Here is a 22,171-nt window from a genome sequence, read left to right on the forward strand (position 1 = left end):
ATGAAGGGAGCCTTTAGGTGCCAGGGAATGCATTTAAGGGAAAGTCATCTCTGAGCTGAATCTAAAAGAATAAGTGGGCATTATGAGCACTACCTAAACCATTAAGTGTTTCCTCCTGTTACAGTACCTCTTCTGTTGTTATATTATAGCCAGAGAAGTGAAAGCTTGAAGAGATTCTTGGAAACAGTTACAGGAAACAGGGAGGGTAGAACTTTTCTCCCTGAGAAGGTTCAGTGTGCCACATTTTATTTTGAATAGCAATTTTAGTCAATGTAATGATTTTTTTTTTTCATTTTTTAAGATGAAAATTTGAAGTATTACAGAAAAGTTGAAGGGATTGTGCAGTGGTACAACCATATATCCACCACCTAAATCTTACTCTTTATTACATACCTCTCCATCCCTCTATCCATTTATTGATCTGTCTTCTTTTTTTTGATGTGTTCCAAAGTGAGTTTCAGACTTCAATACATTTGATGCCTAAACACTTCAGTTTACATATAATTGATGAGAGAATTCAATATTTTAAGTTTTTTTTAAAGGCAAAATGTTTACAGAGTGAAATGTATATTTCACAAATACACGATGTGATGAAATTTGAGAAATGAATATACCTGTGTAACCCTAAATCCTGTGAAGATATAGAACATTAGTCTGATGTCTGAAAGTAAACTCATGTCCTTATATGTATACTCAATCCCCATCCCCCAAGGGAAGCTATTGTGATGAACTTTTAAAACTATAGATTAGTTTTGCCTGTTTCAGAACTTCACATAATCGTAATGACAGAGTGTGTAGTTTTTGTGTAAGTTTTCTTCCACTCAGAAAAATCTTTTTGAGATTCATCCGCCTTGTTGTGTTAATCTGTAGCAGATTCCTCTGTGTGGAGGAGGAGTATTCTGTTGTATGGATTTGCCACGTTTGTTCATCTGTCCTCCTTTTGATGGACCCTTGTGCTATTTCCAGTGTTTGACTGAATAAAGCTGCTATGAATGCCATTGTACAAGTTTTATTGTGTCCCACTTTTAACATTTTTTTTACTTTTTATTTTTAAATTTTTTTTATGTGTGTCCCACTTTTAAAAATGTTACATATGATTTCATGGAGCAAAAAAATTTATAAATTTCTTAAGTACTGTGTCAAGTAAGGTTCACTTTGTCTTATATATATCCTTATTCATGTTCTAAAGGCCATACTTCTTTGGTATTTCCTTATGCACTGGATTTGTGGGGTTTCATTTATAGATTTACTTTACTTGACTTTTCTTAACAATTAAAAAATATCTTCAGTTGATTTTTTTCCTTTTTCTTTTGTTCACGTCACAGTCATTTATGGGATACTATCTGTTAGACACTCCACCGGGTTTTGGTGAGATGTCATATTAGACACAGTTAATCTCAGAGGCTAGTTTATTGATGGAAGACACATGCACATCAAACACACACATTCATGCACACACACAACCCACATACACAGGATCATCCGGTATGACAAGAGTATTGAGTAGGGTCTCTTGGAGTACAGAAGAGAACGGAGTACAGTTAGGTGACTAGTGACAAGCTAAGGAGAAGCTTCTGGGAGAAGTTGGATTTTGAGTAGATTCTTGAATTTAGAGCTTAAAAAGATCATTTTGTATGGCATCTTTATTTAATGCATGAGTAAACTGAGACCTAGAGAGGTTCACTTATTTGTCCAAGAGAGGGTGAGATAGGAATTAGAAACCATGTATTCTGAGTTCCAATCCAGGTTTTTTCCTTCTGCATGATGGTGTTTCAGTACATTTTCACAGCCACTGATTGACAACCAACCATGTGCTAGGCCTTGGGTCATATTATGGGAATTAAAAAGTGAACAAGATACAATTCCTGCCGTTAGGATGTCCCAGTCAGTTAGTAGTGTTAACTACACACACACAAACACACACACACACACACGCACACACGTGCGCGGGTATATATCCCACCACATCAGCCATAGGAGCAAAATCCCATGTGAACACAGAGCACAGAGGACATGGTAACGAAAGCCCTATGAAGCCCTAATAACATGACTGTTTTCAGTGTTTTACTTGAAATATTACCTTGAGGATAACCAACAGGTCTCTGCCTCCCCTTCCTGAAGAACAAGTTGAATCAAATCTTCTCAAGGCAGGGCCACGAAAAGCTCAGCTTTCTCTTATAGTTCATGGCTGATACTCTAACACTCTTTCCTGTAATACACTGTGAGCTCCTTGAGGGCAGACGTTTTGTATCCCATAAAGTCTAGTCCTGTTCCTGTAACACATGGGTGCTTAATAAGTACTTGAATTATCGATGGTTATTCCTAGAAAATTAGAGCTGGTAAACATGAGACTGAAGGCAGGCTCTCCCAGAGCCAGTGGGTTAGGGCGCTGTGATCTGCAGGCTGCTCTCCCAGGGGCTTGTCATCTCAGCAGAGGCAGGGAAATGGGATATGCTGGTGTTCATGCTGTGATTTTTTTCTGTAATCCTGACCATGTGGCCTTAAATTGATCTGAAGTCTCTGATTTCTCCACTCAAATGAGAGAAGACACAACAGCAACCTCATTCTTCCTGACAGATACTCAATATCTATTTCCTATTTTTTTCTCATTTCACTTCTCTGCTTTAGACACACATCCATGTGCACCCAGGACTGATCTGCCTCATATTTCTTTTATTTTAAAAATAATCCTAGTTCTCTTCATCTTTATTCTCTTCAACAGCATAGTTCCCCCACCCCATTCCAGCAGCCTTCGGAGAGCTTTGTCTAACAGTGAAAACATTGGGAGAAACCTCACCTCTTATTTCTCTTTTTCCCCATTAAAGAAGAATAATTTATCTTAACAGGCTACATTTTGAATGTATTATATAACAAATGCCAGCAATGATATATTTGCATTAAAATTTTGATTTATTATCCGAGATTACTTGTCTTTAATATCTTTAGTAGGCATGATTCCCAAAGATTTTCCTAAAACATATCAGTGAACCCAAATGATCTTGTGTCTTATTGGTGTTATCTCCTCTCCTTTTTTCTTATTATTTACCCTGTGTTATCTTGAGAATATTTAGTTTACTATCTACAATTTGCATGGATAGGTCATCTATTTCAGCACCCGGATCAAATATCCCCCTTGCATGGGTCTCAGTGATTTCTTCACAAGAATCACAGCTTCATCTTTTGGTGTCTATTGCAGTCATGTGTTTGCTTCTGTTTTGGATTGTGTGTCTTATCCCCTGGACATCTGTTTGGGATTGACATGTACACACTGCTATATTTAAAATGGATAACCAACAAGGACCTACTGTATAGCACAGGGAACTCTGCTCAATATTATGTAACAACCTCAATGAGAAAAGAATCTGAAAAAGAATAGATACATGTGTATGTGTAAATGAATCACTTTGCTGTACACCTGAAGCTAACACAACATTGTTAATCAACTATACTCCAATATAAAATAAAAAGTTTAAAAAAAGGTATCCTTCAGGGTAGGCATGCTATCTGTTTTATATCTGCCACCCTCCTTTAAATGTAAAATCCTAATTACAAGTGGCAGGTACATAGATTAAAATGATTTCAGAACTTACTTTCTGGATATGTAAGATCCTAAAATCTTATTGGAATTTTAGTGAGTTGATTTTGTCTTAATATTTTTTCCCCCATAGGACAAAGAAGACCATTTTGAATCTGTTCAACTGAAATCCTCAAGATCTCCAAATATATGAAAGACAGTGCTGTAGCCTTCAGACTAATGAACAAAGAAACCTGCTCTCTAGTTTTACAGGACCATAGTTTAGAGCCTGTCCTCGTATCCGGCACATTGGTGATGTCACAGAGGAGGGCCATGCCGCTGAAAAGGGAAGGAGGTTGAAATGTTAGATTGCCTTATAACATGGTCAAGTGTCTTGCCAAAAATAAGAAAGCAAATGTTTTGAGTCTCAACTGAAGATGAAGCTCAACTCAGGAAGAGATGTATCTGTATATACAAATAACTCAGAACCAAGGTTAAGCCCACCGGTGCACTGCTGATGCATGCCATATAATTAATGGGTAACTTTTCTTCTTTATGAATTCTACATAAAAAGTGTGTTTGGAGGGCTGATGTGAGCATATGCGTTGTGATCCCATTTATGTCTTGTCTTTGTTTATATTTTGGGGAAGATTTGAAAAAATTTTTAAGGTACAGTTATTTTTTCCCATTATTTATTTTCCTGACAGACCTTAAAACATGTTTTCTATTAAAAATGGTGAACAAAGAAAGACAATAGATTTTTCATTTTTCCATAGGGTATCCTTGTTGATTTCAGAAGCCTAAGTAAGCAGTAATTCTTAATGAAGAGTCAGCATGTGCTTGGGTTATCTAACTTATAATCGCCTTTGAAATTCCATCCTTGTTGGAACTGGTAAGAAGGGCTTGACTGAAAGTGGGATTCTTAAAAATAAATAAATAAATAAATAAATAAATAAATAAATAAATAAATAAATAAAGGACAAGGAGAAGCCTTGACTTTCCACTGATACAAACAAGCTGACACTATTATAAAAGTCAAATGGCTTGAAACAATTTATGTAATACTTGAAGTATAATTTGGAATGAGTAGGAAAGCTTGTTTATCAAATCACTTGCAAAATCATGAGAAGGAAGTGGGCTGGCTTGTCTATAAGTACAGACAACTGTACAAAGGTATTGGGATAATTTCATGGTCTCCAGAAAATAACAGTGGGACATTTACCCTATGTCAAGCATCAAAGGTTATATGCTTATTTTCCTGCTAAAGACTTTAAGGATTATGACTTCCATGGAAGTTTCCTTTTTAAGTTAGCAAGGCAGGGATTAAATTTTAGAAAATTGCATATAACTGTATTCAGAATAAGAATGTGGTTGTCCCATAAGCAGTTATGAAATAAGTGTTGTTGCTCTTATTCAAAAATGATCCAGGTAATTGTGATATTTCCTGTGATGGACAGGTTATATTGGTATTAGTGCGACTTAAATATTGTTGGTTGAAAGAAGTTTGAATGAAGCTGGATTTGACCAATTTTGTGTAAAACTTAATTGTTTTAGAAGTGGGAAAGAGGGGAGTTTCCTGACCATTTATAATCTAAGGTGCTCTGGTTTGTTTCCAATAAACAGTGATCTTTATAGGTTTTAATCCAGATTTTTTAAAAGCCTGGTGATTGGCCGAGAGAGGCAGGGCATAGGGGCAGGGTTTGTTGAATATTTTGCCCCAAGTCTGTCAATGAGGTATGACTTGTAACTTTTGATTCAGCAGGTCGTCCTTAGTTTTGTGGCAAATGAGACAAAAATAAATAATCGAATTTATCTGACTGGTGGGTAAAACACTGGACCATTCTGTTATTGTTGAATGAATGTTTGTTTTGTGTACATCACTACTGTTGGATTCGTGAGTATAGGTGAGGTTGCCATTGTTTTATTGTTCGTTGTGAAATTCACGGAGGGCATTGCTTTACATAAACGTCTTCCACGTTTAATTTCTTAAATTTTATTATGACGAAGAAATTATTTTGGCATTGCTCATTTTTGTCCTGCCAACAGTGCTGATGAGCCTTTCCCCATCTTGATCAAAATTTAAACAGAAGAATGAAAATACACTTGAAGCGCACCCTTTTAGAGGAACCCTGGCAAAGTCATACAGACTGGACAGAGTCAGGAAGTTTCCGCACAGTCACCTGTCACCTCTCTCTTCATCTTTGCTGTGCTCAACATGTATGTTCCAAGCCGTAGAGATAATTGGGATTTGCTCCCAGGTAGCTTCTTTCTTCTCCTGTCACAGGACTAAAATCTCTGATGTGTCAAAAATGCCTTAAATTTTAATGAACTCTCTGAAAATATAGTTGGTATTCAAGGATATATTTATTTTATTTCTAATTTTAGATATAAAATAGATTTTGGCAGCTCAGTCCCATCTTTGGAAAGAGCTGACTTTTTCCTTTGGATCCCAGTGGGTTGTCATTTTATTCCAAGCCCTGAAGAAGTATGACAGAAGGAATATTGTGAGGAAAATATTCAGATCAATCCTGGCTATAAAACTCACTTTAATTTTATGTCTTGCCTTTGCAAAGCTCAGTGGAATGTTGAAAGGCATAAACAAATTAATCACGTTTCTATGATTTTTAACTGACAGTTGTTATTTCCTTTCCCCTCTAAGTGGTAGAAGAAGTTATTTGTTATTTTTCTAAAAGGCAGTTTTGAAGGCTTAAATACTCCATTAAGTCAACTGTTACCTATAATATCTCTTAGTGCTCTGTCAAAACATTTAAATCAGCTTTCCACTGAATGAGACTATGTCTTCTATGGATAAATTATATCATGCCATTTAACAATGTTGAGCAGTTTGATATGTGTTCACTTGATTTAAAAGATTGGATTCTATTCTTGTTGACTTTTCCCCTCTTTGGTTACCAGTAATCAAGTCCTTTCCGGGATTAAAAATGTTTCATAGTATTTTTGTGTAGATTTTTGTCATTATTTTCTTCCCCAGGAGAGAAAAGGTGGTTTAAATGGTTATGTTGAACAATTGCTTGGGTCTAGTTATTTGCCATTTGGGGTCTCCAGGTTCCATGGTGGTGGGTCATCGATTGACTCTAGTTCTTCAAGACAGATCTGGTCAACTGTCATCTGACATGTGTCAGTAGAGCTACTTCCTGTGACTCGCGGTCATTCCTAATGGGAGGCTAATATGCAGATCATTTCTCTCTTCCTAACGAAAGTAAATTTCCTGCGAGTCAGGGTGGGAAATTGATTTTATTGGCAAGTTTATTTTATTTATTTATTTATTTTTAGGTCTGCATGAGTGGTATTTAATCAGCTTTACTGAGGAATGATATACAAACAATAAACTCCATCCATTAAACATGTGCAATACGAGTTTTGAAAGTTTTATATACCTGTTACATCACTACTATAATCAACATACAGAACATTTTCACCACACCCAAAGATTTCATACAGCCTTCATTTCTCCTTTCACCTCCAGCCTCCAGGCAGCCCCTGATTTGATTTTTAACCATTACAGCTTAGTTTGGATTTTTTATAAATGAAGTCAGGCAGGAGTGTCGTCTTTTATGTCTGGCTTCTTCAGCATAATGATTCTGAGTTTCATCCATGTTGGTGTGGGTAGCAGTAGTTATTTTTTATTGCCGAGTAATAGTCCACTGAATGGTGGAATTACACTTTGTTTATCTATTCATGGATGTTTCCAGTTGCATTAGAGTTTTTATTATCACTTAAGAGTGCTGTCTACTTCAGTGCAGACAGGACCAGTTTGCATTTCTTCAATACAGAAGAATCAAGATGTTTTAGTAGGTGAAAAGTATAAATTGCCTCATCTGGCCCATTCCTTGATCTGATTCTGTCTCAAAAGTCCTCATCCTTGAACTCAGGTCTCAACACAGTCAAGACACTTTCCATTACATTTTTTTCATTGTATTGGCATGTTTACCTTTTGTCAGTGTATTGCTCACATTTACCTTTTGACAGTAAAGATGTATAGAGTAGAACTTCTTCAGAGGACTTACATATCCTCACATCTATTTTCTACTGACCATGAACATTATCTCAGGTTTACATGCCCAAGTCCTAAATTAAGGTCACCCTAAAGAAAAGGACTCAAGGGGAGTAAACTGAAAATAATCCTAACACCTGACTTATTCCTTGGATGCTAAAATGGAGTTCACCTTCACAGTAACTGGCCAGAGATTACACTCTTGCTGGATTTTATTTTGGTTTAACATTTTCAGATGAGTTCATTTTAGGGTCATAAATGAAGGAAGTAAAAGACAGGGACGAATAATTGAAAATTAATTGATACTACTATTGCAATTGATATTAACTGATGTTACTATTGCAATTGTCTAGATCAGAGGCCAGTAAACTTTTTCTGGAAAGGGTCAGATAGTAAATATTTTCAGCTTTGCAGGTCATGTGGTCTCTGTTGCAGCTCTTCAACTCTGCCATTGTAGCATGAAAGCAGCCACAGACAATATATAAACAAATGGGTGCGGCTGCATTCAAAGAAATGTACTTTATGTACATGGAAATTTGAGTTTCATTTATATTTCACTTGTCATGAAATGTTACATTTCTTTTGATTTTTTCCCCCAACTATTTAAAAATGTAGAAGCATTCTTAGCTCACAGGTTTTATAAAAACAGATGCTAGGCTAGGATTTGACCTGTGAGCCGTGGTTTGTTGACCACTGGTTTTAGTCACTACACCCCACAAACAAAACTATTTGGAAGAATCTGCACAGATTTTTTGCCCTTTAGGAGTTTATACCTTCAAAGTTTCTCAAGTCTCTAGAGAGGATCAAGAAAAAAATAACCCATCACCCTCCCTTGATGATTTAATTACCCACCAGGTGACCAAGCTAGGTACTCTTCTGAGTTCCTTTTATAGTTCTGGGACTTGATTGTGGATATTGATTAGGAAATGATAAAACTAAAACAAGTGAGTTTGTTCAAAGTCAACCAGCACAATGATTTAAAAGCCTTTTCTCATTGTGGTTTCTATAACATTTGTTGCCAAGGTAACTGGATTTGGAGATAATATTCAATCTTACGTACAGATTTATTTCAAGTAACTATATGGAAGTAGTGTATATTGATGCATGTAGTGTCAGCCTAGATTCCTGAGCTCTGGTGCTGGAGAGGGTCCCCTGCCAGCCCTGGAAGGGTCCATTGCATGTGTTCAGGCTGCGCACCCCTCAGTCCACACACATTTACCAAATCCTATTTTAAGACTGACTGAGCTGCAAAAGACACGTAGGATTCCTTCAGTGATTGATGGTTCAAGAAACAGACCTCCAGTCACCTTGAACGAAATGTCCCAGTTTGGCTTTTCATTTGCTGGAATTTTCCTCATCTTATTAACGGTGACTCTTGGATGAAGCGCCCTGTCTAAAATAGCTTGTGGATATTGGTAAATTTGGTTTGGAGGGGAGTAATATTTCCTTTATCTCAGATGGCTGATTTCAGATTACCATTGCTTGGCTTAAATGAATGAGTCCAACCAGTGAGAACTGTGCAAATCTAAGCTTTCTGTCACAGAACAGGAGCGATAACTGCCTTATTCATGGGTTTGGGCCTTATTAGGGCTGTGAAGGTTAGAATTCATACTGATGTTCCATCTTCCTGGCGCCTCACTTTTCTTGGCTTCTCCGTGTTTCTAGCCCTTTGCTAAAGAGCTCTGGCACCCAGAACCCTCATGGTGGGTGCGTGGATAAAGAGGGGGCGAGCTGAGGGGCAGTGTGGGGTGCGTACTGTAAGGGTACACTGGCTGAATTAACTCCTTTCAGGCACTCTCCTAATCTGTCCTCTGTGTGGTCTGCAAACCACTTGCCTCACACTTTGAAAATGGGACCTTTTTATTTTACCATGAGAAGGCTGAGTGCGCAAGAGAATCTATTAATACTTGAACTAGAGAGGACATGGAGCATTCCAGAAACGGTAAACTCTCAGGAATCCAACAATAATCAACCATATCATTAGGTTCTGCTATGTTTCTTATGAGAGGGATAGACCATTCTGCTTGAGTTCCTTAAATTCAGGATGTCTTTGAAAAGATGGATCGGCTCAGTGAGTTTTATATTCTGAGGGAATGAAATGTCATTACTGGAGTTAAAAAAAAATCAATCCAAAACCTATTTGTTTGAAATGCCTCATGTAAAAAAGATTTTATAGCTGCTATTTTCCATACAGATGCTGAAAGTTCTTGAAAAAATTACTTCTAGGGATCACACGTTAGGGGATGCACTTTTGAATAGAAAACACGGTACGAGGCAGGGGAGAAAAAGGTGACGAGAGCTGTCGGTCAACGCACTTTCAGTGCAAAGGCAGCGAGTGAGATAGAGCGGCCATAGATCAAAACCCAGCTCTCAGAAACACCCACTCAGGATTCACCCACAGCCCAATTGTCTTGTTTACAAAGATCCATGATCCATTTGATGACTTTAGGCATTACCTGTGTCTCTGAACAACCCAACTGATACTGCCTCCCTTAGCCTGTCACATCCCATCAGTGGATTGAGTTTATTTTCTCTCCCATCAGCCTTGCCTTTGCCTTGATACTGAGCAGATGCTCGTTCTGAGTACACTTATCTAGCACTTCTGCCAGTTTCCGTCGCAACAGACTTCTTTTTTCCCATCTAGTGCTGTTGAATCTGTTACTCAGTCCGCCCCCCCCACTCCCCCCCCGCCCCCCGAGTCCAGGTTCTTCTTTGAATGTGAGAGTTTAGAGACTGTTTGCCCTGTTGTCTTTGAGCGTCTGGTGACTTTTGGACACATGGATAAGGATGCTGATTCAAATGCATCCAGAAGGAAGAAGAGAATTTCTAACATAGGACTCCTCACTTTATTTCCTTCAAGGCCAGTCCTGTTGGCTTTATGCACCTGCTCATTATTTCTGAATTTTTTTTTTTTTTTTTAAGATTTATTGATTGATTCATTTCTATGTTGGGTCTTCATTTCTGTGCTAGGGCTTTCTCTAGTTGCGGCAAGCGGGGGCCACTCTTCATTGCGGTGTGCGGGCCTCTCACTATCGCGGCCTCTCTTGTTGCGGAGCACAGGCTCCAGACGCGCAGGCTCAGTAGCTGTGGCTCATGGGCCCAGTTGCTCCGCGGCATGTGGGATCTTCCCAGACCAGGGCTCGAACCCGTGTCCCCTGCATTGGCAGGCAGATTCTCAACCACTGCGCCACCAGGGAAGCCCCTCTGAATATTTTAAAAGTCGTACCAGTCTTGATTAACCAGGCCCTGGTTATTTAGCCTGGGGGTCCCTCATAGCCTCCTCTTCCTTCCTCTCACAGTCTTCCTCAGTTGCAGTCCCCTCATTAGCATATTTTCCAGTCTTCTTGCTTCTTAAAGGCAAGAACTATGTGTTAATCATCTTTTTCTCTGTCGTGGGTTGAAGAGTGGCCCCTTAAAAGATAGGTACACATCCTAATGGTACTTCATTTCAAAAAAGGGCCTTTGTAGATGTCATTAAGGATCTTGAAATGAGATCACCCTGCATTATCCCGGTGGGCCCTAAGTCCAATGACAAGTGTCCTCACACAGAGGAGAAGGCGACATGAAGGCGGACGCAGAGATTCGAGTGATTTGATGTCAGGAAGCTGCCAGCCACCAGAAACTAGAAGAGGGCTAGAATGGATTCTCCCCTGCAGCTAAGAGGGTGCAGCCCTGAAGACACTGAGAGTCAGTTTCTGTTGTTCTAAGCCTCCCAGTTCGTGTTAAGTTGTCAGATGAGTTACAGGAAACGAATACGTTCTCTGTCCATGGTATCTGGTGCAGGACCTAGCAGATAGGTACTCAGCGAATTTTTCTACATTAGTCAATGGTTTGTGACTCAAGGGTTTACCAGGGGAAATAGGACAGTGCTGGTAAGAATGAGCCAGTTTTAGCTTATCCGTGCTTTCCCTGTTTGCTCCTTTATTTAGGTTAGTAAAATATTCAGGTTTAGAGACAAATCTATACGCCTGAGCATTGTTCTTTGGAAAAGCACTGGAAAAGAAGATGTACATTTTTGTTGCTACGTTCAGCTCTGAACCATGAGAGTGATTTTCCAATGGAATAACAAGATGCTTTCCCAGGCTCCTTGCTAGTAATTAAGGTTGTTTTGGGAAATGAGAGCCATCAAACCTCCCCTGGCAGGTCAGCCTCTGCAATCAGACGAATGCAGGGATGGAGAAACCCTCTCTTTGCCTCAGAGCCATATTTGGGCAAAATCTGGGCTGCCGTACAGATGTGGCTTAAAGAAACCAACAAGGGTATTATCATCTGGCCACTGTAATCCCCTGATATTTATGCTGTCGTCAGTCAAATTCTGATCATGCGATCTGCAAAGAAGGCTACATCTGCTCCCAACTCCCTCGTAGGGTAACAACTTGTGTTCAGTGTATCTAGATGTGAAGAGAAGCACAGTTAGATCATTTCTTCCAACATTAAAAAGTAGAAATGGTCTAAAGTCAACATACTCAAATTACTTGGAATGATTAAAAAAAGTACAAGCCATTATCCACCATGCTGGAAAACCTTGAAGGTTTTATTCTCAATATCTTTGCATTAATACAGATGCTTTTTACTTTGTGCTGAGAAAAACAATCTGTTACACATAATGTAACTTTAATATACAACATAGAAACTCATCCTAAGTTAGTTACAACAAGGACCTACAAAAAACTTCATAGGAAAAAAGTTACCTAATATCGCCACTGTATTTTCTAATAGACTGACCCTGTCAGACCCTGTCACCAATGCTCAGCTCTGTAAACAATGGTTATTTCCATGTTCTGGGGACTTGTTAATAATAGGGACACTAAAATCAGTCTAAAAAGTTCTAGCACGTCACTATATACTGTACAGTCCTTAAAAATAATTTATTGTACTGTTTCTAAAAAAAGGTACTAGGGGTGTTCTTTTGCTCTGTTTCCACATTCCGGAGCTGCACGTGAGCACTTTCATCTAACAGCCTAAAATCACAAGAACTGAACTGCAATTCACAATCACAGAGATGAGGTGGTGGAGTCGAGGACTTCCCGCCCGTTGCACACCGTCGGCACATATGTGCTTGCAGAGGCTGGAAAACAGAGCAGGACAGAAAATTCTGCATTAATCAAGTGGGCCACAGAGCTACTGGCATGGATAATCCTAGACACTATTAAAAGTAAAAAACTCATTTTAACTTGGCTTTGGAAAATGCTAGGTGATTTAGTGCTGTAGTAGGTCAACTTTCTAAACGTGCTCTGCTCAAAGTTAGTTTGTATCCTGGAACTTACCTCCATTACTGTCATACGTCTTGGAGAGAGTTGATAAGCATAATCACTGTTGAAAGAAGCCACTTGTGGGTTTAAAATTAGCTTTGGTAATCTTTAAACTGGTTAAAATACAGTGTGCAAAATTGAAAGCTCACTGCAGTTTCCTTAGACTGTTAAATTAATTACTGTTTTCAATACCTTAATTAATTTTGTTCTCTCTGGGCAGGGATGTCTCTATGTAGTGCCGTAAGTCATCTGTGAACTCCACTGCCTTAGAGAATGGTTTGCTATATTTTCATTGTTCAGTGGATAACCTCAGTGAAAATTCTAGTGAGGGCTGCGGTGCTGAGAACTTCCATTTCATAATAGTTTGCAGACAGGAAGACATTCCAAAGGGATGATTCTCTTGTTTGTTAATGACAATAGTGACGACAGTGTCAGGGTGTGAGTATAATACGGATATATATATTCATTCTTTTTATGGCTTGTCGTTTTCCTAGATAAAATTCCTAGCTCCGAACTTGTTTTAAACAAAAGTTTTTTGTTTTTGTGAGAAATCTAGGGACAGTTAAGTTATACCTGTTTTGCCCTGAAAGCTTTTTCCTTTTACTGAATGAGAACAAAAGCAAGGAGCCCCATCCTCCATAGGATGAAACTGTATGGCCAAGAGAATCAGCTAGCGATGGCCTCACATTACCTTTTGGAGCTGAGGATGTCCCATCGCTTGACCTGTCCATCTGGACACACTCTGCCCAGGAGGAGCTGATCCTCTTGGCTACCTGACCACAGCCCAGGTCAAGCTGCCCCGTCAGCTGTCCCATTCTTTTTCTTTTCATTTTTTTAAAAAAATAAATTTATTTATTTATTTATTTTTGGCTGCTTTTGGTTCTTCATTGCTGTGCGCGGCTTTCTCTAGTTGCAGTGAGCGGGGGCTACTCTTCGTTGCGGTGCGCGGGCTTCTCATTGCAGTGGCTTCTCTTGTAGAGCACGGGCTCTAGGCACACGGGCTCAGTAGTTGTGGCTTGCGGGCTCTAGAGCACAGGCTCAGTAGTTGTGGCACACAGGCTTAGCTGCTCCGCAGGATGTGGGATCTTCCCGGACCAGGGCTCAAACCCCTGTCCTCTGCATTGGCAGGTGGATTCTTTTTTTTTTTTTTTTTTTTTTAAATTTAAGCAAATTAGTTTTTTTTTTTTTAATTTATTTATTTTTATGGCTGTGTTGGGTCTTCGTTTCTGTGCAAGGGCTTTCTCTAGTTGTGGCAAGCAGGGACCACTCTTCATCGCGGTGCGCGGGCCTCTCACTATCGCGGCCTCTCTTGTTGCGGGGCACAGGCTCCAGATGCGCAGGCTCAGTAGTTGTGGCTCACGGGCTTAGTTGCTCCACGGCATGTGGGATCTTCCCAGACCAGGGCTCGAACCCGTGTCCCCTGCATTAGCAGGCAGATTCTCAACCACTGCGCCACCAGGGAAGCCCGGCAGGTGGATTCTTAACTGCTGTGCCACCAGGGAAGCCCTGTCCCATTCTTTAAGGGCATAGCTCTTGGTTCATAATCAGATAAACTAATTTCATGTCATGCTAAAGTGTTCATGTTCACTATCATAGTGGAAATATTCTTGCTCAATGAAATTGCATTTTTCATAGGAATTTCTTTAAACACGAAGGAAAAACTAAGTATGAAATTTGATACTACATGGCATTAAGTGGGGGAATATTCACCATCTTTGGGACACTGAAGTCTTTCAGCAGACACTGCCCCCAACTAGGGAAACTCCAGCCTCTCAGTTTTGCACTGATTACTTGTCTAGGTTTGTGAGAAAATTATAAAGTCAAGTCTGTGTGGCTGCCTAAGGTTACAGTGGAGTCCTGTGACATGGTAACGCTTTTGGAGATGTTTTCCTTTTATCATTTTTAGAATGAGGTTCAGTTTATTTTTACAATATGAGCCCACTAAGAGCTGCAATATCTTGGGGGACAGGGATGGCATAATCTACATCTCCTGATACTTCTACAATGAAGACATAGGGTGTGCCAGATAAATGCTTGATGGAAGGTGATAGTGATAATAATTCCAAATGTGAGGGCATTCATTTATTCTTTGCAAAGCTTCTTAGTATACTTTATCTAAGTCTCGCTTCATCAAAGCTAGGTAAGGCAAGAGAAAGAACAAGGTGAAACGGAGCCCAAACAAGAGTGCTCCTGGCCATTCACTATGTGCGTTCTCTGCAGCTTCCTTGTAACCAACTGTCTGTCTACTTGGCATCTCCATGTGGCTGTTTAATAGACATTTCAAAGTCAAGTGGCCAACGCATAACTTTTGATTCCCTAACCTGTCCCCATTTAGTCTTCCTTTCCTCAGTGAATGGTCTCACCATCTGGCTAGTTATCCCAACCGAAAGTCTAACATTTAAGCTTCTTTCCTTTTTTGTCTCTCCTCGCGTGTCAAACCCACGCTCAAGTCCAATCAACTCAGGCTCCATCTCCAACTACTTCTGTCTCTGCATCCAGCGCCCCGGTCCAGGCCAGCATTCCCTCTCTCTTGGCCACTGGAATAACTGCACTGCTGGGCTCTCCGTGTCCACCCTTGCTTCCCGGCAATGCTTTCTCTATACAGTAGCCAGAGTATTTTTAAATGGAAGTCACCTACCTACACACCTCCTGTGGCTTCTCTCTGTGCTCTCCTTACTCTGGTTTATCCATCCCAGCATGATTCAGACCATGCCTATCTTTCTGAATTCACCTAATTCTGTGCTCCCGCCCCTACGCTTTTTTGCTTTTGTTCTTACACACAGAATACCTATTTCTCAGTTTCTGGCCTTTTGTAATAGCTGTTGCCTCTGCCAGGAATGTTCTTCCCTCTCTTAATCACATATCTGGCTCTTTCCTGTCATCCACGTGTGAAATGTCACCCTCTGAAAAAGACTGTCATCAGGCCACCTAGTCTGAAGTAACCAACCAGTTTCTCTCTGTTATGTTATCCCATTTTAAAGCTGAGTTTTTTCCTTGCCTTTTTTTTTTTTCCTTAGTGTCTTACGTCTTATACTCTTGACTAGAAAGTATGCTGGGGCTCTGCTTGTCTTTTTCATTCTTTTATCCCTATTGCTGGTCATGGAATAGACGCTGTATAAATATTTTCTGAATGATTGTATGAATGGTTGCCTTTCAAAGAATGGGGGAACCAAGAAGTTTAAAGAAAGAAATAATCTATTATCCTGAAGAAATGACCAGCAAATGTGAGGCCTTTCGGCAGCCTCATTTTGGAGCAGGTTGGCCTTTCTGCTTCTCAAGCCACATGGTGGCATCAACCATCACCCACGCCTGCAAAGTACTGGCTGGGGCTGTGAGCATCCCAAAGCAGGCATGCTGCCTTTGACATTTTGACTAAGCTCTTCATCTTTTCCAGGATCAAGTTTTATTATTTCTGTGCAGGTTTTTCATTTTCAGAGGTTGAAGAGGAATGATGTGTCACGGGGGTACGTCTAGGAGAACCAGGGATTAGTGTGTCAGTGCTCCTTGCTGTCGACCTTGAACTAGTCTAATCCCCTCTCTACCTGCACTTTTAAAGATGGTATCAGAAACCTACTCCGATGTTCCCCATAGTATTCTGGAATTTAGTGTAATTCTATTCTTAAGGGTGCACTTATGATTTGCTTGCTCACTGCATTCTAAGTTCTTAAAAATTGGGTATATTTTGACCATGTAGGTAAGAAGCACATGGGCTGCAAAGATAGCCACATGGAAAATCCTCAAGCTTATTATTGTCACATAATCTTCTACTAAACACCCTGTGGACATCATTATGGAAGGTTACAGAATAGCCTGGAATAATCTACCTGCTTTGTAGGGACATTAAAGGGAACACCCTATGTTAGAATGTCTGAACTCTTTGAGAGGAAGATAATGCAAATTCAAGGTCTTCTTGCAAGGAATAACAACAGCAAAAAGCCCCACAAGACTCTTCAGTTATTTTTTTTTTCCCCAAACACTTTTTAGTGTATTGAAGGGGATTGTAACTTGTATTTTTCTGCTTCTCTTTTACTGTTTCATCTGTAGCTTTTGCCAGTGCATTTTTTTATTATGTAAAAAATATTCTCATTTTGGTACATGCTGCTGAATATAGCAGAGGAAATTACTGTTTTATGAGTTTACCACCTCAATTACTTTGCCTTTCATAAATATTTTACATATGCTTCTGTATTAGCCCATCTGTTATTCCCCAAGGTAGTAAAATATGTGGAAGAGGAAAGTGCTGTCATTTTCGTGTGTGTGTTTGTGATGAGCTTTTCTATGATTTCAATGAAATTCTCATGAGATTTTTAATGGCATAAGTTTAACCTATTTTCTTAAGTGAGGTTAGGCAGATTTCTGTAATCATCCTTTCTGTCAGAAATAAGAGGTGTGCAGGCTTATTTTTGGCTTTTCTGGGAGTGAGGGTGAGTAGCAGCTGTTACTCTAGGCTAACGTGGTACTTTTTGCTCTTTAAAATGAAAAGTGAAGGTAGCTGAAAAAGACCTAATAAGGTCCACAGCTGACCACAGAAGGACCATTCACACCCATCAAAAGGTATGTTTTGCTTCACAAACTTGCTGAAGCTTTAGAGATCAATGCAGCCAAGTGGCAGCTTTGTCTAGCACCGTGACATCCACTTTTCTTGTACCAGTAAAGCAGAGACTGGCCAGGCTTTGGAGAAAGTGACCCGATTTTTTCTAAGTAACTGGGCCCTCAATCAATGCTAAACATATTTATTTAATAGATTCTCTTGGATGCCAAGTCTGTTAGTCAATTTAGTGACTGAGACTTGGTTCCTGAGAATCAGTGTGTTACTCTGTGTAATAGATCAGACTTGGAAAAAAATAAAACAAACATTTAAACAGAAGAGACATTCCAGTCTGTTCCCATCTGTTCCATTTCCTCGCTCCTGGTGACCCCAAATAATTTCTCCCAGCATGTCTGCTTTTTTAGATATTTTAATTCTGTGGTCATGGAATACAATTTCCATCCGTTATTTGTTGTCTTGTCCTCCTGCTTTGTCATTGAACCTGGTTTTTTACTCATCACCTTAATTTACCTGTGCTGGGGCCCCTTGGTCCCATTTCAAAAGAAGTGTGTGTGTTGATCATGTTGTCTGGGCAGATGTGACACTGCTAGCCACTTGTTTGGTAGCCTTGCTATGTCAGAGATTTCTCAGTGGGAGACTGAGAATCCATTATTAATAAAAGTGGGCTAGATTCTCAGGGGGTGTTTCCCCCTTTATGACCAAAGTAATTGTCTTAAACTGTTACTAGTAGTCTTAAGAGGAAATCATATTCATGATGATGTTGGATAGAAATCTGTAAACATAAGATTTAGTTTCCAAGTGTGGAGTTAGAACTTAATGAAAGCAAAGACCTCTTCATTCAGTGATTCATTTCTTAGGAGACAAGATTCATGGGAGGAGAAAATACGGCGTGTACCTTTTTAGAGACCGCGATGCAACTTAATTGCCTCATGAACAGAAATTCCACTTGGTCTTCAACTTAATACCTCAGTCCACTGTTGCCACATCATGCTGTCCTTTCCAATCATGTTCTTTTATTCTCTCTTCCCTCCCCCAAGAAGTACCAGAGTTGGATGCACAATAATTTGTAAATAAAAGGACTCAAGAATTTTTTGTACTATTCTACCTATTTTTCATTCTTCTCACATCCTCTTAGTAGCTTAACATCTCCTGTTTCCCCTCTTTTCTATCCAAATGTGTTTTCAGGCGAGGAGCAGAAACTCATTCACCCCAAGGCTCAAACAGCTAATAGGAGCTATAAGTGCTACTACATCTAGGGGTCCAAATCAAAAGCCGAAAGGGTTAAACTCTAATAAAATGATGTCAGGCATTGCTCCTTCTTTCTAGTGGAGCTGATCCTGTCAGCCTCACCTTCCAGTTATCCACAGCTTCTGCACACTGTCTTAGCTTCCATTGCTACCAACCCGATTTAAGCCACCAGCATCTGGGTTAGGCAGTAGCCTGCTAAATGAGGTCTCTGCCTGCTCGCTGTCTTATATTCTGCCCACACAGCCAAAACCACGCTTTTAAAGTCAGGTCTTGCCGCAGCTCCGATGAAACCCTTCAAGTGTTTTCTCAGTTCTTGCAACAGAGAAGTACAAGTCCTTAAAAAAAGTCCTTAAAAGTGACTTCCAAAGTCCTACAAGATCTGCTCCGTCTTTGCCCTCGTCTCCTGTCACTTTCACCTTTATTCATTTCCCTGTAGCCTCATTGGCCTCTTTGATGTTCTTCTAACTTTGGACCTTTGCATTTGCTGTTCCCTCTGCGTGGAATGTCTTTCCCCCAGATATCGGCCTGGCTCCCTTCTTTCGTTTCCATCATGTCTCTGCTCAGTGTCACCTTATCACTTCCTTCCACTCTATAAAAACAGTAACTCTCTGTACCCTCAGTCCACCTTATTTGCCTATGTCCCATATTATTTTCTTCGCATCACTTATCAACACCTGAGTTATTAAGCATTGTCGGTTTGTCTGTCTGTGCCCTCTCTTGCCTGATTAGAATGCAAGCACCATGAGTGTAGAGTTGGTCTGTTTTGTTCATTACCACATCTCCAGTGCCTAGAGCTGAGCCTGGGCACAAAAGTTTCTTCAGTGAAGGAGTGAATTATCCAACAAATTGGTCACATTTACTTGGTTAGTTGTTTCTCTCCCAAAGCCTCTGAGATTATTCCAGGTAAGGCAGACATGTTAAAAATTTTTTTTCCATTATGAGTAGGCATTTTCCTGCTCTAGGCGCAGAGATATTTCCATTTATAGATGTCCTCCAGAGAATTTCACTAAAAATGAAAAGGAAGTCATAGAAATAGCATATAATAAATTGATGTTAGACCCTTTGCTTTGTTTTAAGGTATTGATCATCTGAGATCAATGTATGGGCAGTATTTGATTAAATACATATTTTCTTTTTTATTGACATATATACATAGTTCTCAGCATGGTACCCTGTTCCCAAAGGCGTTAATAAATTTGGGGTTACATGGAAATGCAGATGACTATAGGTATCTCTCATACAATACCAGACTCTCTGGTTTAGGAACTCTCTTTGAGCTACTGTGTTTACATTCTGTTCTAATGTACAATACAGAAGAGAAACTGTACAATGTAATGTAATTCAAGAAAGTGATGCTTTTAAAAAACTATGGAAATGAGAGAAATTATATCTCTGACATAAACATTAACTGTATTCATTTGTCTTCATCAAATCACATTTTCTAAGAAACTTAGTGGGTAGCCCCTTTGGAATATCAATGCCATACCTTGTCTGTGTGCAGCCTGGGTGTGGGGATCACCGAGGGCTCAAAGAGACATGATTTATGCTGTTGAACTCCCTGGTATGGGCTTTTGAGAGGAACACAAGTCTGTACTCATGCTGGTAGAACAAGATGCTGTCGTGTGTGGTGCTTAAGAGAAAGCTTTTAACTTGAAAAAAATCACTGCATGTGCAGATGCTAAGATTCTCACTGTCAGAATAATCTCTGAGATGAGTTTTGTAACTGAGCTGGGGCAGAAAATCCAGAGGCCACAGGAGCCATAGAGCAGCTTTTGAGAGTTTTATCTATGACTTCAGTTATCAAATTCCTTAAAGTACCTAATAGATGGGACCCTGGTTTTCTCATCTATAAATGTATTTGTTAGAATAAATGATCCTTAACATCCCTTCCAGCTCCAGTCTGTGTGTTAAAGAAGGTGGGCTCTAGCTGCTTGGGGAAAACCTAGCAAAATAGTAGAGGTAAAGAGAAAATGATTTAAGGGTTGCTTTAGAGTGGTTGTGAGACAAGTAAACGGAAATGTCAAATCAAAGAAGGAGAGGTATTAAACATCAATTTCCTAATGTATATAGGGTTACCTATTATAGCTGGAGACTATCCTCCCATCCTCAATGAGGGAATGAAAGGGAATAGAAAGAATGAGGTTCTCAGGAGTGCTGTGGACTTTGCTCTCTTGAGGGAAAATGGATTGACATCTATCTGATTTGGATGTACTAGGTGTATTCTGCCTGGAAGCAAATGGCTCAACTTGCTGAAAACTCTAAGCTCTTCCTAGGTTGGTCAGAGAGGATTTATGTTTATAATATATTTATGCCTGTGGCGAAGAAGACGTTCATTTCAGTCTGGGGTGCCAAATAACTTCCTAATTGGCTGACGAGTCATCATGGGACTCCCTGAACTGTAAAGTGCAGGTATATTATGCTGTTTTTCTAGACTAACACTGTAGAGAAGAAACTTGGCATTATGTGTGTGTGTGTTTTTTTTTTATAAAGTCCTGTTCAGAGTTGAACAGTGGCTTGCCCCGGCCAACTGGGGTATCTTCAAAGCTTGGCCATTGATAGGTGCAAAAGCTTGTCCTCATGCACTTGCTTTTCTGTTGCTGAAGCTCTGTGGCAAATTATACCGTGAAACTAGAAGGCGGGTCCCTCGATCTTTTTAGACTGCTGCTTTCTCTCTATAATGTGAAAATGCTCAGTGATAAACAATAATTCTATTAATTGAGCAGTTCGCACATTACCACCTAGACAAGTGACTTTCTGAATAAGGTTATGGCAGAGAAAATCAATCTCCATATGCCCATGGCTCCTCCGGGACCCAAATCTGGGCATCATTAATTAGCAGAAGCCTCTTGGCTGATCTTAATGATAATGACGTACATACATCTGAATGATCACCATGAGCAAGAGAAATACACATCCCCGTAGGACCACGTCTGGGTACATAATAGCTCTGAGGGACTGTTGGACACCGTCCATTTCTTTCTTCTCCCCCCGGTCTATGCTGATGCAAACCTATATTAGTGTCAGCAATATTCTGACCTGCGCACGGCCTGTAGGATTTTATGCTGCCAGACCTCACGTGTACATCCAGCTTGTCTCCCTCAAAATGGCGCCATTCGCTTACATTCTGCACCCATGCTGGTAGAACAAGATGCTGTCGGGTGTAGTGCTGAAGGGAAGGCTTTTAATTAAAAAAAAAAAAAAAATCATTGAATTTGCAGATGCTGAGATTCTCAGCATACGTTCTTGATTGCCTGTCTTTGGGAATCAGCTCTGGGAAGCTCCTTTGCTTCTAAAGCTGAAGAAAACAAAGAATGACCTCTTTTTTTTTTTTTTTTCTCTTCCAAATACAAAGGATGTTTACTTATGTGTGTGGGTGTGGGAGAAATGCCTCTGTGGAGGGTTCCGGACAGCAATGGGGGAAATGACTGTGCTGGGGTGTGGCTCTTGGGCAAAGGATGGGACTTCAAGGGCCTCTCCTTCTCTGAACCCAGGGCCTCCTTTCTCTTTGAGGGCATCCAAGTGGAGCTCCCTGCTCTGCACTGAGAGCAGTGGATGAAGCAGACAGGATGGTTTGGGCCAAGGTTCTCAAACCG

General features: G+C 40.0%; 2 protein-coding genes across 3 annotated transcripts in view; one reads left to right on the top strand and one right to left on the bottom strand.

The window, feature by feature from the left end:
* The window catches only part of ELAPOR2 (endosome-lysosome associated apoptosis and autophagy regulator family member 2), an 89,290-nt gene extending 84,442 nt beyond the window's left edge, over positions 1 to 4,848 (top strand). Inside the window, exons 21-22 of one of the 2 annotated variants that reach the window (XR_009504880.1) lie at positions 3,669 to 4,053; positions 4,291 to 4,848. Coding sequence is in view for 1 of the 2 variants with exons in the window: in XM_059932860.1 (XP_059788843.1) it covers positions 3,669 to 3,728 (60 nt within the window). In the remaining variant the exon portion in view is untranslated. Of the gene's footprint in view, positions 1 to 3,668; positions 4,124 to 4,290 lie in introns of those variants that run through there. The other variant, XM_059932860.1, reaches the window with a different exon arrangement.
* A 7,370-nt stretch (positions 4,849 to 12,218) lies between these two features.
* Positions 12,219 to 22,171, bottom strand: part of GRM3 (glutamate metabotropic receptor 3) — a 104,342-nt gene continuing 94,389 nt past the window's right edge. Inside the window, exon 5 of the mRNA XM_059932862.1 lies at positions 12,219 to 12,597. Coding sequence (XP_059788845.1) covers positions 12,524 to 12,597 — 74 coding nt within the window. The 3' untranslated portion in view covers positions 12,219 to 12,523. The remainder of the gene's footprint in view (positions 12,598 to 22,171) is intronic.

The sequence above is a fragment of the Balaenoptera ricei genome, chromosome 9, assembly GCF_028023285.1.
Source record: "Balaenoptera ricei isolate mBalRic1 chromosome 9, mBalRic1.hap2, whole genome shotgun sequence".
In the NCBI taxonomy this organism is placed as follows: Eukaryota; Metazoa; Chordata; class Mammalia; order Artiodactyla; family Balaenopteridae; genus Balaenoptera; species Balaenoptera ricei.